The sequence below is a fragment of the Protopterus annectens genome, chromosome 1.part2 (assembly GCF_019279795.1).
Source record: "Protopterus annectens isolate FY-2018-M chromosome 1.part2, PAN1.0, whole genome shotgun sequence".
NCBI classification, from domain to species: Eukaryota; Metazoa; Chordata; order Ceratodontiformes; family Protopteridae; genus Protopterus; species Protopterus annectens.
Window position 1 is genome coordinate 721,074,715 of NC_056727.1, and position 18,237 is coordinate 721,092,951.

At 41.7% G+C, this 18,237-nt stretch overlaps 1 protein-coding gene across 1 annotated transcript in view; it reads left to right on the plus strand.

Annotated features, from left to right (window-relative positions):
* Positions 1–18,237, plus strand: part of AHCTF1 (AT-hook containing transcription factor 1) — a 2,707,103-nt gene that overhangs the window by 2,288,481 nt on the left and 400,385 nt on the right. The window contains exon 32 of the mRNA XM_044058692.1: positions 10,695–10,798. Within this exon, the coding sequence (XP_043914627.1) occupies positions 10,695–10,798 (104 nt within the window). The remainder of the gene's footprint in view (positions 1–10,694; positions 10,799–18,237) is intronic.

Sequence of the window (18,237 nt, forward strand, 5' to 3'; positions counted from 1 at the left end):
CAAATAATATAGCCACTCGGTTCACACCCCTCTCTAAAGCTGTTATGGATGTCATTTTGGAAGAAAGGAGGCCCAGTACCAGGAAATCTTATGCAGAAAAATGGAAGAGATTCTGTGCTTGGAACCAGACACAAGGACTTGAACCACTTGTTTCAAATATTACTCAGATTTTGCAATACTTAACTGAGATGCTGGATAAAGGCCTATCCTTCTCATCAATTAAGATCCATGTCTCTGCCATTTCAGCTCATTACAATACGGAACCTCCTATTTTACTCTTATATCTAGTAATGGTACCCTTATCTCTCCAGACCAGAATACCAAACTCTTAGGCATTACAATTGATAATCAACTAAAATTTGATACACACATTAACGCTACAATAAAATCTGCTAACAGAAAACTTGGCTCTTTCTATAGAATCAAATCCTTCTTAACTCCTGAAGCCAGAACTACTATAGCTAGAACCCACTTAATTTCTACTCTATTATATGCCTCCCCCATATTTACTAATCTTTCTAAGTTTAATCTGAATAAACTAGCTATAGCATATAATAGTATTGCCAGATATGCCACTAACTCTCCATATAGGACTCATCACTGTCACAATCTAAAAAAACTAGGCTGGCTTGAACTACCCCACCTAATTCATCTTAACCAACTTACCATTGCACACAATGCCCTTTATCACCCTGACAACACTCCAATGCTCTCTACCATCATAAAACCTTACACCAATCTGAGGAACCTACGTTCCTCTAACAAAGTATTGATTCATACCTCCTTATCTAATAACTTAGCAGGTGAATCTATATTTTCCAACTCTGTTGGAAAAATTTGGAATCAACTACCTCAACACCTCACAACCCTAACATCACTCCCACTATTTAAAACTAACCTAAAACTGTTCCTATCCAACCACTGGCTCTGCTTGTGCAATAACCCTGACTAATCATCTTCATCAACAAGCCTGACTAATCTTCTTCATCTTCATTTCCTTTTTTTTTCTCTTTTATTTGATTCACTAACTTTCCTTCTTACTTAATAAATCTAGACTACTAGATTTTCTTCACCACACTTGATTTTAATATTCCCTCTACTAAATGACATATATCTTAAATTTTCAACCTCTAACGAAATTGCTTTTAAAGTAAACCATGTTCATAACTCCTATATTCTCCAGTACTACACTATTCTGTATTCAAATGACTTCACATCCTGTTGGACTGTTACTATTCTATGTTTTTCTTCTGTATATTTTTACCTGTTTAGAAGTATTGTAGCAGTTCATAGGCTTAAAGTTCGGTGTTTTTTTTGCACATTACTTGTATAATTCTGATATCTCGAATTTTTGATATTTTGCTATAATTTTTTTGTCTCCTTAGTAGTATTGTATTGGAGCTTTTCTCCTCGGGCCTCCACTGAAAATGGACATGTATCCAGTTGGACTAGCCCGGTAAACAAATGCAAAATAAATAAAATAAAATTTTCTCACATCCACTGCTAAGACAGTACCTCAGAGGGGCAAAAAACATAAGACCTCCAACAAGAGCACCGATACCTACATGGGACCTCAACTTTGTCTTGGAAAAGCTTACACTGCCTCCTTTTGAGCCAGCCAATACAGCTGATATAAAATTCTTATCATGGAAAAACGGCTCTGCTCCTAGCAATGATTTCAGCAAGAAGAGTCTCAGCATTACAGGCACTAATGGCAGTGGAACCTTTTATCATTTTTCATCCGGACAGGGTTTCTCTAAGGACAAACCCAACATTTATGTCAAAGGTAGTATCCAGTGTGGCTCTTAACCAAACCATTAATTTGCTAACATTTTATCCAAATCCCCAGAATAAAGGGGAGAGACTTCTGCACTCTTTGGACATACACAGGCAGATACGCTTCTACTTGGACAAAACAAAAGCTTTCAGAAAAACTGAGCAACTGTTTGTAGCATATGCTGCAGGATCACAAGGAAAGGCTATCTCAAAGCAGACTATTTCAAAATGGACAGGACACTGCATTCGTTTCTGCTATGCACAGCATGGCAAGTCAGTGCCTAAGAATATTAGGCCACATTCCACCAGGGCAGCAGCTACCTCAGCGGCCTTTCTCAGAGGAGTACCAACCAAGGAAATTTTGGAGGCTGCAACTTGGAGTTCAGTGCACACTTTTACCACTTACTTCTTTACTCTAAATCCAGAGCAGGCTTTGCCACTGCAGTCCTGCTGGGCCTCATAGCCACTCCTAATCCTATATAGACACAGCCACCCTACCTCAGCTTTGGGATTCAACCCAAGTGTAATGACTGCGATAGTGAAACACGATGAACATAGTACAGTTGTGTACCTACCATAAATGTAGATGTTCTAGTGTGTATTCACTGTTGCAGTCCAGGTTACCCACCCTCCATCCCCCTTTCTTTGCTGGGACTTGTCTATATTTCTCTATCCTATACAACCTATGTGGTGTATTTGCTTGTAGATGAAGGTATTGTTTTATTTTACTGTATATTTTTATAAGCAATGTGTATTGCCTACCTTCTTGGGGGCACCTGACATCTGGGGCAAGAAAAACTGAAGAAAATGATGTCTGCTGCATCTTATTATACCTGTGGCGCACTGACGTCAGGGAAGAGGTGACAGAAACCGACGCCAGACCAGGACTTTGGAATTCAGGCCGACTGCGGGTAGCCTGCCAGCATAATAACCCAAGTGTAATTACTGCAACAGTGAAAACACTCGAGCATCTACATTTATGGTAGGTACACAACTGTACTTTCTGCAAGGGTAAGGGGGAAGTTACAGCTTGTCCCTCCTTCCTGTCAAATGTAGTGTCTGACTTTGCATTAAATGGCTGTTCATTCACTAGTATTTTACCCTAATCACAGAACAGCGGAGAAAGACTTTTGTGCCCACACACAGCCAAGGTGCAGTATTTGAAAGGGCAAAGGATTTCAGACATTCTGACGACGTCATTGTTGCTCATGCCTTGAAAGCAAGAAAGTGTGGTACCTAAGCATACTGTCATAATGGCTAACCAGTTGCATTGCAGTCTGTTATCATCAGAGTTGTATGATATTAGAAGAACAGAGTGAACACATTCTACATGAGCAGCTGCTGCCACCTTTTTAAAAATGTTTTGGCATTGAATACTTGTAAGAGGACTACCTGGATGACCATACCTAGGCACTAAAAATTGGGTGCACTGTCCAGATGCAGGGCATTTTTTCACCATATCAGTGCTTGTTTTACTTGAATATGCAATTACCTTCTGCTTTCATCAACATCCCCCTCCACAAAAAAAAAGATAGACACCTTCTTCACAATATAACATCAGAAATGCACACAGAAGTGAAAGACATAGTGGTCTCCGTGGTAAATTCCATCATGTTCATAGATACAAAACTGCCCTTAGGCTAGCCAAGTAACTGTTCTGTATTTCACACACAGCCTGCCCCCCCCCCCAAAAAAAAAAACATAACTACCTTCTCTGTACCCTTCAGATATTAGGGTGTGATAAAAATGAAAAGCTACCTTGACCTTGTTTGGTAAACGGATGAAGTACTGACTACAACCCAGACAAACCCATGTTTGATTAATGGCGCAGACATTTGTAGGATTTGGTGGGGTAAGGATGAGCTTAAGAGGCTCGCATCAACTCACTTATCCTCTTGAGGAAGAAGGCTGCTATATGTTTGCAATCAGTGACATCTTATATTGTCTGGGTGTATCTTCCACCTGTAGTGGCAGTGTTAGCGCGCTGTGCTTAGGGCAGGAAGTTGGAGAATTGGAATTGTGCATGGGATGACTTTCACCTTCTCCCCTGATCAGGTAGCCATTGCAAGTTTGCAGGCAGCCTAGGCTGCTGTGAGGGACCGGCTTTGCTGACCCTCTCCCTACCCACCCGACACATTATCAAATGGACCAGTAAATCTTCTCAGGCAGGAACAAATAGGCTGTAAGGCTAATGTCTTCCAGACAATGATACCTTGCTCTTGCCTCCTTGTAACAGATTGGCCAGGAGGTTTCAGGTAGTAGAGACACTGGGCTGGGTGCTTCTGGTGGGGGGGGGGGGTAAAAAAAAAAAGATACAGATGATGCAGTAACGTATTTAACTTTTTGGCTGTATAAAACTCTGCCCTGTCTCCAATCTACCACCGCAGTACAACACTGATCACCCTTAATGTCATTTGCTTTCATCCATAGACTGCTCCTCTGTATAAACAGATAGCCTCTGGTGGTTATGTGCCACGTATGATTGCCAAAGTTTAAAAAAAAAAAACTGCCACAGTAATGCATTTTAATATGCTGTTATTGGACTTCCTACCACCTGCTGATTATGATAAAAGAATTCATTACAATTGAAGTGCTTTGTGCTCAGGGGTTTGCTGTTACCACTTATTGTATATCTATCTGGTTTCTCACTTGCAAAAGAAAACTGTCTCGGAGGGTCAGATGTACCTTTCTAGTAGTGTCTAGTCATGTTATGACTGGAGAACCTGTAAACACTAGAAGTATTGCAAGAAACAAGCACTTTAAGATGGCAGTGTTGTTCACTATCCTACTGGTGTTGCAACATGGAAATACAAAAGCAAATGTGCTCAGTATATGCAAAAGAACTTCAGAGATATATTGCACTAGTGTCACAAAATGACATTACAATCACTACTTTTAATGCAAAATGTATGTCATTTAACCCATCTGAAAGTAAAAGCAACCAACAAAGCACATATTAAAGACAGCCGTGGTTCTCAGGTGATGGAATTCCAAAATTCAGATTCTTAGACATTGTATTTGACTGCTCACTTTCCCTCACAGTTCATGCAAGCACCTTAGGCAACACTAACAAGCTGTTATGATGATCATCTAAGTACACTAGACGTCTCGCAATATTAGCAAGAGATTAAATCAGTAAGTCATCCTGCCATATACACCTACATTTCTAACTACCATTAATTATCTTCCTAATGTATGCAGGCAAGTGTGTTGAAAAAGGTAACCAGTTACAGGTAACACAATTTTGTTACTTATGAATCTCATTAGCTTCCCCCAACCTTTGAGCAATCTATGTACTTTGCAGCCTTATTCACAACTAGGATACCAGAATCACTCCGCAGAAATCCAAATCATTGTATTGCAGTTCAGTCTCCAGTCTCGAGCAAGCAATGATACAGGATTTGGAAGACCAGAAATGTATGACTAGAGCACAAAGAACATTCAGAAATATTCCATATGTAGAAGAATATCCATAATATTACAGATGATAACTTCTGAGTTTTAAACTATCTCACATAACAAGCAAAGTAGATATTTTCCTCAAGGCAAAATGCACAGTGTTGGAGTTAATCATCTGAGTTCATTAAACATAAAGTGATGCACTGCATCACCAGAGATCTATACTTTTATACACAGTAGGAAGACAGTAGACTGTGGTACCCGTGTAGAAGCCAAACCTAAAGAAAATCGTATTGTCAAATCTTTCTGATGGTCTTGCCAGCAAGTAAGACTAATCAAGATACATGTATGTGTAAAAAAAAAAAAAAAAAAAAAGTCTCTGAAGATTGGAGGTATCCCTCGCGTAGTCTCTGGTCATGTCATGGAAGTAACTTTCTTGGCCATTATACAGTATGTGTATTTATCCGTGTTTAGTTTGTTGTATGAATGTGTACTATGAACGTTGTGAATGTTGCACAACTTAATCTTGGAAATCATACTAAATATGGTATGTGCATGTGTTTGTAAAGATGAGTGTGTTCATCTTTTCACAATTTAACAATGGTTAGTAGGGTAACAGTATCGCACTGTACTTAGTGTTTTATACATGTCGTGATCACTGCTGAATACATCAACCCTCCCAACCAATACATTGATGCAAGATAAAATGTAACATGAAGATGCCTTGTGTACTAGCTGCTGTATTGTGAAGATTACTTCAAGAGGTGATAATTGTCTTCCTCAATGAAAGACTTCTTTGCTGAAATGCTCACAGAGAGCTACTTAGTTCACTAATCATTTTAGATAGTCACTTAAATGGTTATATTTTTATGTAAAGACTGAGGCAAAATGAAAATAAAATTTGCAAAAAAGTTGATTTAATGTTTTAGTTAAGGATTATGTGAAACTTCAGTCTGTCCTATGCCCTTTGTCCTGTTTTCCTAGTGTTCAGTGGTCCCTCTCGTACTGTGCCCCCACCTTACTTCACACTCTACAGTCAACCCCCTCTCTTTTTCCCTTTGGATTCATGAAGAATTATTTGAAAATCATACACCAGGATCTGTGCAAATTTTTCCTGCTCATTGCATCTCAGTATAACTGGTAGCACTGTAGCCAACGCTTCTTTCCAAGCCCACAAAGTACACCCTTTTACCATCCTCTGCCCTTATCCATGGGTCATTAAAGGATGTCATTCTAGCTTCCCTTCCATTGAGATAATTATTGTATTGCCTGGGCCAGCCCCTCCCTCTGTATGTGGGGGGAACTCACCCTGTCCTCTCCCTACCAGTCCTCAGGCATCCAGGTTCTCTTCCTGACCCCAGGTTACTAGCAGTGTGTCCATTCACCTTGCCCCTGCACTAGTGAGCTGCTTGAATTTGTGTGTCATAATCATAAAAATATTAGGAATTTTTAAGATACCTAAAATGTTATAGTCTGACAAGAAAATACGCTGTATAGAACAGCAGCATTTATCAGGTCTCTTGGAATTGGGTTGCTATTTCACCCTCTGCTTTTAAGTTTTCAGGTCCTCTTTAATGAAAATAGATTCATATGAAGAGGTTCATAGGTAGGTACTAGGCTATTGGCCCTGGGGCCTGTACAAGCCTAGCCACAAAGGTACCCTGGCTTTCACCACCCAAGAAAATTATTTTCCTGTGCACCTGTCAAGCAGAACCACAAAAGTGATCCCCGGGGTGAATTTCCTATCTCCCATCCAATCATCAAGATTTTTCTTGGAGTGCTAATGAGGAGCTCTGTTTGACATAGATAGGTAGTCTGTTCCAGAGTATGGAAAGTCTCTGAGACAGGAATCTATCCCTCCAGCATGTTCTGTTTATTGTGGTGACAAGGTTTAGGTCCCTATAGCATGTAGCTCGGAGGGATTGAGATTTCTTTAAGTGGAGCATGTCCAGTAGTTTTGGGTTTGACATAGCTTTGTATGTTAGGCAGAGATCGCCTCTGAGTAGGTGATATGCGACCGAGTAAAGCTGGAGTTTTTTGAGACGATCTGCATAAGGCATCTGTTTGAGGCCAGTAATCCTCTTTGTGAGGTATTTTTGCGGCCTTTCCAGTTGTAGATATCTTGTGAGGTACATACCAAAAGGGGCGTTGTACTCTATAATGGGTGAGTGATGAGTAGAGGGGAACAATTACCTCTTTTTTTCTGGATGAGAAACCTTTTGTGATGGTGTGTCATGTAGAAGAATTTCCTGACCACTGTGACGATGTGATTATCAAATGAGAGACTACTGTCCACCTGTGTCCCAAGGTCTCATCATACTTTCGGTGCTAAGTAGACTACCGCCTTTGTGGCAATTCATGGGTACACAGTTTTTACCAAAGGGGATGACAGTGCACTTTTTGGCATTGAGCTTGAGACCATGGCTTTGACACCAGGCATCTGTCTCAGTGAGGCCCTTTTGTAGGATGTCCACATCGTTAGGAGTTTTGATTATGGCTCCTAGTTTGCAGTCATCTCCGAATTTAATTAGGCAGAGACCTTCTGTGTTAGCCTGTAATTCAGAGAAGTAGATACCAAACAGGAGAGGACCCAGGACTGAACCCTGTGGTACTCCACCTGTCACTGGTCTGAAGACTGATTTGGAGTCTGCTACTTTCACAGTGTGGGTTTTGTCAGTAAGCCAGTTGGCAACCCATCTTGTGACATAGGGATTTATACCTAGTTTAGTGAGTTTATCTATAATTCCAGAGTAGGGAATGGTGTTGAACGCCTTGGCGAGATCTAGATAGGCTGTGTGAACCACCTTACCCTCATCTGTGGCTTTGGTGACTACTTCAAAGAAGTCTATCAAGTTTAGGAGACATGATCTGCCTTTTACAAACCCAAACTGTGTGGGGTCCAGAGTTTGGAGATCTCCAATGTCTTTGTTTATGAGTTCCATGATGATACATTCCATGGCCTTCTAGACCAGGCTCGTCAGGCTAATGGGGTGGTAGTTCCTGGGGTTTGTTGTGCCCCCCCCTTTGTGGAGTGGGATAACTGTTGCGGTGTGCCATTCAATAGGCACAAAGCCTGAGGTGAGGCTATGATTGAACATGGTACTTAGGTGGGGTGCCAGTTCATGTAGAAGGCAGCCTGGGATGTTGTCAGGTGTTGGGTTGTACCTTAATATTTTCCAGTGTATCAAGAAAAGAGGAGTGGGAATCCTGGGGCATGGTGGGGAGTCTGTAGCAAGCTACAATCTGGATTGCGGTTCTGCCCAGAGTTAGTTAACTTGGATAATCTCGGATGCATTATGCTGAGCAACTAGCTTGGAGGTGTGGATATCCTTAATGAATATGGACACGCCTCCACCTTTAGTGTTTCGTTCCGGGTTTGGTGGCCGAAAGGTGTGGTAAGAATTATAGCCTGGTTAATGCAAGAGTGCTCTCTGGCGCTTTGAACCAGGTCTCTGTCACTGCACAGATGTCAATGTTCTCCATTTTAAGGAGTGCCTCATGTGAGTGCTTTTTGAGGTTTAGACTTCTAGCATTGAGTAGCATTACCCTCAGATTTTGCTTGCTTGTACCTGTTACGGTGGTGAATTTGTCATTTGAACCTTGCCTAAAAAAGGCACTATAGGGGTGGCAAGAGCCTTTGCCAGTATCCGGAATCCCAAGGGCGACAGGTGCAGTCCATCTCTGGCAAAGCAGCGTGGTCTGTTGATCATGTCATCCCAGGCAGAGACAGATACTGGATTCCCTTAGAATGACACCAGAAGCTTAGCCAATTGTTAAAGTCAATCATTTTGTCCTTGTACTGTGGTATCATTCTGGGTAATGGCAGGATGCTACTCAGGGCTAGGGTCATGCCTGCCTGGGCTACAAGATCGGAGAGCTCCTCCATGTCTCTCCTTGTAGTCCAGGGAGGTACGTCTCAGGTCATTCACACCAACATAGACAATGACAGAGTCATATTTGTACTTCTTGTGGAGTGACCTGAGTGCGTGCATTATGTGGCGGATCCTGGCACCTGACAGGCAGCTGACAGTAACTTTTTCCCTTGTTTAGCCTGGTGAGTGGAACATCAGTGTGCCTGACTATAGAGTCACCTATGACTAGAGTGTTTGGTACGTTATGCTTTATGTGCTGTAGTTGAATGGCACACTGAGTATGTGGGCTATGCATCATTTGGGTTGTGTTGGGGGGGGTGGAGGTTGCTTGCATTTCTGCTTTGGAGGTCTCTGTTGTTTGGGCAGATTTATACTGAGAGCTTCTGCAAATGTAGGTGTGTGTTTTGTGCTTCTGTGTGTGTTTTTTGGTGGTGTAGGTTTTGAGGGACTATGTGATGAATGTGATGCGGTGCAAGTGTTTACCTTCTCCTCGACTGTCTAGGCCAGTCTTTGGTGAAGAGAGCTTTGCTTCCAGTTTGGCTATATAAGTGCATCTCTCACAGGTCGTAGTGTTGGGTGTTAGGAGGAGAGGGTTGTCTGTGTACATGAGGCACTTGCTGCATTGTCCCAAGATACCCAGATTCATCAGATAGACAGGAGAAAACACTGGGAGCTGACCTTTAGACATGCCTGAATAGGTGCTTATTTATTAAGTGCTAAAAACTGTTTTCCTCTAGACAAGTGAGGAAAGTTGAGTGCTGTAGTCATTTGTAACTTATTTGGTGGTTACAATGAGTTCTGAACAAGTGCTGAGCTCAAAGAAACAGATTTGAGTGCTAAAACTAAAAAGCTGGCTAGTTACAAGGGAAATTTTGAAGAATAGACTTTATGGCGCCAAGAATAGTTTAACCCCGGTTAAGTGGGGGGGCAGGGGGGTTAGGAGCTCACAGACAGTCCTGGACACAGCAAATCTGTATCTGGACAAGAACTGCCACAGGAAAGCAAGCTTAGAATTTTTTTTCCAGTAAAAGTGGAAATGGAGAAAGCTGGAACAGAAGTTAATTCAGCATTAAGAATCTGAGTGGGTTGGCCTTCACAAATGTTCTCTATTAGATTGAGTGAGTGAACTAATGACACTAGACTAGGAGGAGTGTCACAGATCAAATATACAGTATGGGCGGGCACCTGCAAAGCCACCAAGTATAAGAACACACAACACTAAGGAGGGTGGGTGGGAAAATTGCAGTTCCTGGGAGGGTGGGTAGGAAAAATTACAGTTCCTAGCTGTAGCCACTAAATGAAAGTTTTAAACAGATCAAGGGGAAGACTCTACAGAATGCTTTTAACTGTAAACAGACAATTATAGTAATGCACACTATTACAGTTCCTAGCTGTAGAACTCAGAAACCTCAAAAAAATCAAAAATGTACAGAAAAGCTCGGATAGAGCACTCACAAACAGAAAATACAACTCAATATGAAAAAGCAGTTTACAGTTAAGTAATTCAGTAAACATTTGGAAAGTATAAATTGCATTTGGAAAGTATAAATAAAAATAAAGACTCTTAATGTACAGATTCTGTGCATTTTTGTCAGTGATCCTGTGATTGCAAAGTCATACTCAGAATATTTTTTGTCTCTAATGTAGCTTAACCAGTAATTATGAGACAGAGGGAGCATTGCTTGTATCAGATGAATGCAACACTTTGATCAAAATTACCGAATCAGCCTCCGCAGTTTCAGAGAATGAATGTAAGTATTTCTACTTTGTTTCTGTTTGATCTTGAATGTGTATATAAGATGACTGATGGATTGTATGTTTTTTTAACATTATATATTAATTCAAATTAAATTTTGGAGATCCTTTGAAGAAAGGTGTCTTGCAGCAACATCAGACTTAATTAATCATGACAGTTAGAAATCCCAGCTTCACACTTCTGACTGATACCAGGGAATGTCCTTCCTTATCACTGTTGCAGTATTCTTTTCTCCTGGAATATCCCGCCAAGGATTGCTTGGCATCCAGCCAGCATACCAAACCTTTACATCTTCCGGGCACCATACATCAGATGTATATCCTATGTACAAGGTGCATGATTCAGTGTTACATACGAGTGCCTGATCCTCTGAACAACTTTGCCATCAGTCCAAGTGCTACATTTGAATTTGGTCTGCAAGCCATTCACCGGGTTGTTTCTAATGCTGAGCTTTCTATGGATAATTGTCCCATTAGGGTCTCTTTACAGGTTTATGTTCAGCTATCAAAAAATAAAAAACCCAAATGGAAAAATATCGGACCGAAGACCGCGAAACTGTCAATTACTGAACAACATTGAAAATAAATTCATCGAATGGCCGTAGTTGGCCAACAACCAGGAAGTAACATGATGCATAAGGTAAGTGAAGGGAAACCTTTTAAATTTGCCCTATTCCTCACTTTAGTGCGATCTTGGGAGTTGGTATATATAGTTGGGGGTGTGGGTGGAGCAACCCCCTTCCCACCTTGGTTGGTTTGTGTTTGCGATGTTGGCTGACTATTCGATGACTTTTTTCGATGGTGGCGTTCTTCGGCAATTGTCTGTTTCGCTGTCTTCCATTCGATATTTTACCGTTCAGGTTTTTTATTTTTGGTAGCCAAACATAGATCCCTTTTTTCTTACTATTACTTTAGTTTATATGTCGTCAGGAAAGGGAACGTGAGTGTGAAAGGCAGATTCCCAATATAGACAGATGCGAACAGAACCTTTTTATGTTTGGGTGTTATCCATGACCATACACAGTGAAAGATTTGCCAGGCATTTGCCGCCAAGACACACTGCAGTTGTCTCTCTTCATTTACTTGGAGAACCAGCAATTGAAGCTTTTGGCTCAGGGTACTGTAACCAAATCTGCCCACCCTGACATTCAACCACTGCTTAGAAAAAAAGCCCTAAAAGCACAAACTGATCCTGCTCCTGTCGAGGCTCAGCCAGCCATCTCTGTCATATTGGTTGAAGAACCTGAGGACCTTCTGGTGCCACTGTCAGCTCCCTCAGCTGCGACCCAGTTGGAGGCAAACATAGAGCTGCCTACTCACATGTCCACTGAGGCAGGGCCTCTGTCTGGTGCAGCTGTGGAGAGGAACCATGACTGATTATTTTGGAGGGGCCTAGGTAGATTTCCCAAATAATTAGAGGTGCCTGGTATCCTCATTGTTTCTAGGCAGAAATGTGAACCACCTACATTTGTTAAACCTGATGTTCCATTAAGAAAAGAAACAGAAAACTAAGCATGTGGCCCCTGTGGCTACATATCCACACAGAATGGCTGGATTTTATTCTAGAGCTGTTTAATGCACTAATGGCTCTTAAGCCCCCTCAAGGATTATCCGTTCCTGTTTCGGTTCCTCGTTCTATTCCTTCCAGACATTCTAGGAACTGTGATTCCTGTGATAAGGACATAGACTCTGTTGAGAAGTCATTGGTTACTTCTCATAGATTTACTTTCCCTTTGCCTTGGGTTCTGAGGAGGAGGAGGATTCACTGACACCGCTATAGAGGAATTGTCTTTTGGGGATGAGGTGGTTCATATGATGTAATATTATGTGGGACTTGTTCCTAGGTTTCTGATGATCAGAAAAAGATAAAATGAATTCTTGTAAATAAATTCTTCTCTGCCTTCTGCACTCCCTAAAGTGCTGTCTGACCTTCTTTATACTTTCACTTCAGCTTCTCAGGTCCCTTATTTTCAACCTCTGACCCTTAAGAAACCAAGCAGGTTCTATAAAGCTCCTGAGCCTCAACAGTTTTAAAGCCCTACCTCTGATCCTGCTGTTATTTCTGTAGCTACTGATAAATCTTCCAAGTTGCTGGCTTCTATTAAACTTTTACCTTCTAATAAGGGCTGCCATGCCATAGACAGGTATGATAAAAATGTATTTACCTCTGCTACCTTTCAGAGCTATTATCAGACTCATATGACTAGATATGTCCTGGCTCTTTGCTACCAACTTGGGGCATTCTGGCTGATTGATTCAAGTAGTAGGGCAACTGCATCTGGATCTGTTTTGAGGAGGTACTGTGGGTTGTACCTCCAGGCTTTCATTGAAGACATCACAGCCAAATTATTGGATTCTCCCTTAGAGTACCAGAATCTCTTTGGAAGTGGTGCAGCTGAATTTTATAAGACCCTTCAGACTAAGGGTAGAGTTGTGCAGGATTTGAAACAAATATTTGTCTCTTCTCTTTCTGAGTTTCAGCGGAATTATCCCAAGCCTTCCTTTGTAGGCAGTCTAAACAGCCTTCTAGTAGCAAGAGGGCTTCTAGGAGAATTTTTCCAGACAAGCCTTCTCACGGTTCTTAGAGTTAAAAGCCTTCTTTCCCTGAAAACTCTGCTACTGTTTGACATTCAGAGGCTCCTACACCTTGGCCAAATTCCTCTGTCCATCCGGTTAACTCCTCTGTCCATCCGGTTAACTTTTTTTCTGTTTGGCAACAGGTAATCTCAGATGCTTGGGTACTTATGGTTATTTTATAACCTGGAAGTCCCTTCCTCCATTCTCAGGTCTTCCTCAGGTTCCTCCTTGTAACTTCCACATTTTCCTTTGATTCTTCAGGATCTGGTACTACAGGGAATGATTCAACCCATCCCCTTGTCTCAACAGGGATACGTTTTTATAATAGGAATGTTTTTGGTTCCGAGGAAGGGGAGATCATTGTGGCCCATTCTAGACCTGTCTTTTTCTCAGTATCTTTCTCGAGGTTCCCTCTTTCAGGATGTTGCTTCTCCAAACACTTTTCCGTCTGTTGCTTCATCAAGCCGTTCTGGTATCCCTTGATTTGAAGGACACTTGCCTCCACATTCCTTTTCACCCTGTCTTCAGGAATTCTTCTTTATCTTTCTTTCATTATCATTATTCTCTGCTTTGCCTTTTGGTCTTTCTACAACTCAGGAGTGTCTTTACTGTCTGTCCCCTATTGTAGCTTTCTGCAGACTTCAGGGAATTCAAATATCTTATTTGGATGACCTTTTGATTCAAGCCTATTCTCAGCAGCTCCTGCTTTCAGTATCTACACTTCACTTTCCTTGTGTGCAGTGTGGGGTTCACCCACAATTTCAAAAAGTCTTTATTGGCTCCCTCTAATGAGCACGTGTTCCTGGGTTGCAGGATTCAGACCATTCCAATGTTGGCTGGTTTCCTCCCTCCCAAGGTCCTCTTGTCTACTTATTTCCAGTCTCTCCATCCTCTTCCAGTCCTTCCTGCAAGGGATTTTTTCTGAGCTCTAGGGTACATGGAATTTGCATGAGGAAATTTCAGTGGTATCTCAAGACTGTCGGCTCCAGCACTGCCACTCTCTGGTGTATCTGGTTCTTCTCTTACTTTTGCTGAAGCTCAAGCTTCACTGGTGGATTCACCAGATTTCCCTGAATCAACCTCTGCCTTTCCAGGTTCCTTTCCCTATTCAGGAGCTGTACACATATTCTTATGATAACATTTGGGAGTCTCCCCCCAACAACTTCCAAATCCAGGGACCATCATCAACTAGCAGGATCATGTCAGCATCGAGGAGATGAGAACTGCTGTTCTAGCTCTCCAGGTTTTTCACTCCCTTTGGGTTCCGGGTCCTCTAAATGTTTTAGAGGCAATACCATAGTTGTGGTATATCAAGCAAGGGGAAAAAATATTACCTTCTTTGCAGGCGGTCTCGTCAGGCTTGTGATTTTGCAGTCTGTCATCACTTGGTTTTTCAGGCAGTCTACATTCCTGTATTACACAGTCTGGTGGCAGTGTCTATGAACAGGTCCAGGACAAATCCTGATGAATGGATGGTTCACAAGGAGGTGTTTCTGGGCATTGTATATTGGTGAGGTACTCTTAAGGTAGATCTTTTTGCTTTTCCTCTGAGTAGACAACTTCCCATGTTCTGTTCCATAGTTCCAAGTCCTCTGTCTTGGAAAGTGGGTGGCCATGTCTTTTTCTTGGAAGGGGATGTTTCTGTATGCCTGTCTCCCCCTTTCTCTACTGCCAAAGGTCCTGCACAAGGTAATGTGGGACACACCCAAAATCTAGTTGACTCCTTGTTGGCCCTGACAACAGTTGTTCCCATTTCTGTTTTGTCTGGCCAGGGGCAGTCATCACAAGTTACCTCACAGGATGGATCTTCTCACACGAGACAAGGAATATCTCATTCACCTTTATTTGTCCATCCTTCAATTGACACTTTGGGTGATAGGGTTTTGATTCCATGTTGGCATTAATTTTCTGAGGACATGCTTCTGGTTTTGCAGGAGGCCAGAAAACCCACTACTAGAAAATCATATGTGACTAAATGGAAGAGATTTTCTATTTGGTGTCTCAAGCATGTCCTGGACTTTTTTCAGTGGGGCCTCCCTATGGTTCTTAATTGTGGAAGTTGCTCAGTTCTGACTAGGCATATTATAGGTTCATAGGTAGGTACTAGCCTATCTGCTCGAAGGTATTTATAAGCCTGGCCAGAATGTGTTGGCTTTTGCCACACCCTTAGATTAGTTCCCTGTGCCTCTGTCCAGCAGAGCCACTGAGGTGATCCCCAGGGTAAACTTTCTGTGTCCCATCCACTCTTCAAGGTTTCTCTTGAAGAGTGTTAGCGGTGAGCTCTGCCTAATGTAGATTGGAATCTTGTTCCAAAGCATGGGAAGTCTCTGGGACAGGAATCTGTCCCTCCAGCACGTCCTGTTTATTGTTGTGGTGAGGTTTAGATCCCTAGAACATGTAGCTCGAGGGGATATGGTTTTCTTTAGGTGGAGCATGTCCTTCAATTCTGGGTTGAACATGGCCTTGTATGTCAGGCAGAGATCACCTCTGAGTAGGTGGTATGCAAACGAGTAAAGCTGGAGTTTCTTCAGTCGAGCTGCATAGGGCATCTGTTTGAGGCCAGTGATCCTCTTGGTGAGGTACTTCTGTGGTCTTTCCAGCTGTTGCAGGTGTCTTGTAAGGTGCATCCCAAATGGGGCATTGTACTCTATGATGGGTCTGATGAGTGATGAGTAGAGGGGGCACAATGACCTCTTTTGATCTGGATGAAAACCCTTTTATGCTTAGGTGGGCCACATAGAAGGATTGTCTAACCACTTTGGCAATGTGATTATCAAAGGAGAGATTACTATCTACTTGGGTCCCCCGATCCCTTATTACGTCTTCTGTATTTAGAGGACTACCAACTATGTGGTAGTTTGTGGGTACTTTGTTTTTTCCAAAGGGGATGACTATGCACTTTTTGGCATTTAGCTTGAGGCCATGATTTTGACACCAGGTATCCGTCTCAGTGAGACCCTTTTGGAGGATGTCTGTGTCAATCGGGGAGTCAGTTATAGCCCCTAGTTTAGTCTGCGAACTTGGTCAGCCATAGACCTCCTGTACTTGCCTGTACCTCTGAGAAGTGTATGCCAAACAGGAGGGGTCCTAGGACTGAGCCCTGGGGAACGCCACTTGTAACTGGTTTAGAGTTGGACCTAGCTCCTGCAACTCTCATCTTATGCGTTCTGTCTGAGCCAGTTGGCAACCCATCTTGTGACATAGGGTATTTATGATATGATATTTATCTGCTAAAGTTAATTTGTTAGCCATCTGTGCTTGTCTGCCTCTGAATCCACCTTTGGCTTCTAGTTTTGAAGTCAAACAATTTCTGTTAGGTATCCTTCTTATTAGGCCACCAAGAAAGCCAGTTCCTCCTCCTTGGAACCTTACTTTTGTTCTTGAGAAATTGACCAGGTCCCCTTATGATCTTGCAGTTTCTTGCTTACAACACTGTACTTGGGAAAACTGTATTGTCGGTGCCTCTTCTGCCAAGAGAGTCTCTGAACTCAAGTATTCGTGGTAGTTCCACTTTCTTTTTTTTCCCACAGAGACAGGGTGTCTCTGTATCAATCCTCTTATGCCCAAGGTGATTATTGATTTGTTGTGAATCAGTCCATTCCTCTTCCTTTTTGTCTCCCTTCTCCACAGAATCCTAGTGAGAGGATTCTTCACACTGTAGATTTACATAGACACCTTGAGTATTACTTTGACAAAACAAAACATATCAGCAAATCTGACCAGCGTTTTTGTTTCCCTTTCATGTCAGGAAATTGGATTTGATAATATTTTTAGCAAACCATCTCTGTGGATTTTTTAGGCCATTTCTTTTTGCTATGCTTTTCATGGCAAGCAGCGTTCCTCTTGTGTTCTTGCGCATTCTACCAGGGCAGTGGTCTCTTCTGGTGCTTTTTTTCAAGGGTCTAGATACTAAATGCATCTTGGAAGCTGCTTCTTGTTCTTCTGTTCACACACTGACCAAACTTACAAGTTGTATGTCATTTATAGGGCCAGGACAGGTTTTGACAGGGTTGTCTTTCACGTGTTTTTAGTGGGCTCTTTTATGGCTTCCTCCTCCCATACTTTACAGTAGCTTTTTTGTCTCCAAGAAGTAAAGACTACTACTCCAGTAATAAGGAAGGATATTTGTTTATTTTTTTTTATTTTATTTTATTGACATTTGTTACTGGGAAAGTCCACTGGGCCATGAGCCCATTTTCATTGGAGCCCGGGGAGAAAAAAATACAATACAAAGAAAAACAGCGCAACAATATAAGATAACAATATAGCATATTAATATAACAATATAAAATATGAAATTAGCAGCAAAAGTAAGAGAGAAATCACAAGAGTTTTCATGTATATTTACAAGGTATATTGAGCATGATCCACAAAAATTAATAGAAATCCAAGGTAACCATGAGAGAAAATTAAGAATGAGTAAGATAAACCAAAGTGGAATAGACAAGTGGTACAGGATTTGTGCCTCTAGTAAATTGTGGGAATATAGAATTAAGAGCAGAAAGAATATCGATTTGCAGATACAATTTAGACTAGTGACAAGGCACGTAAGGTTAGTAGCAGGAGGGAAAGTATACAGTTACAACAAATAGTGTAAAGATAGAACGGTTAAGGATGTTAGATAGTGAAGATGCAATACAGATTATTAGGTAGATTGAGAAACCCAAAAAAAGTCTGTAAACCACGAATAAAAGCAGAAATGCAAACACGAAAGACTTCCTCCTCGACCAGAACCATAAAACACCAAAGATATCCTTAAAAAAATGGATTCGAAGACCATAGCTGCCATAAAATATCCTTTTATTCGCACACAAAGGATTTCGTCCCGCAAATAACTAAACTTCATCAGATAATACAA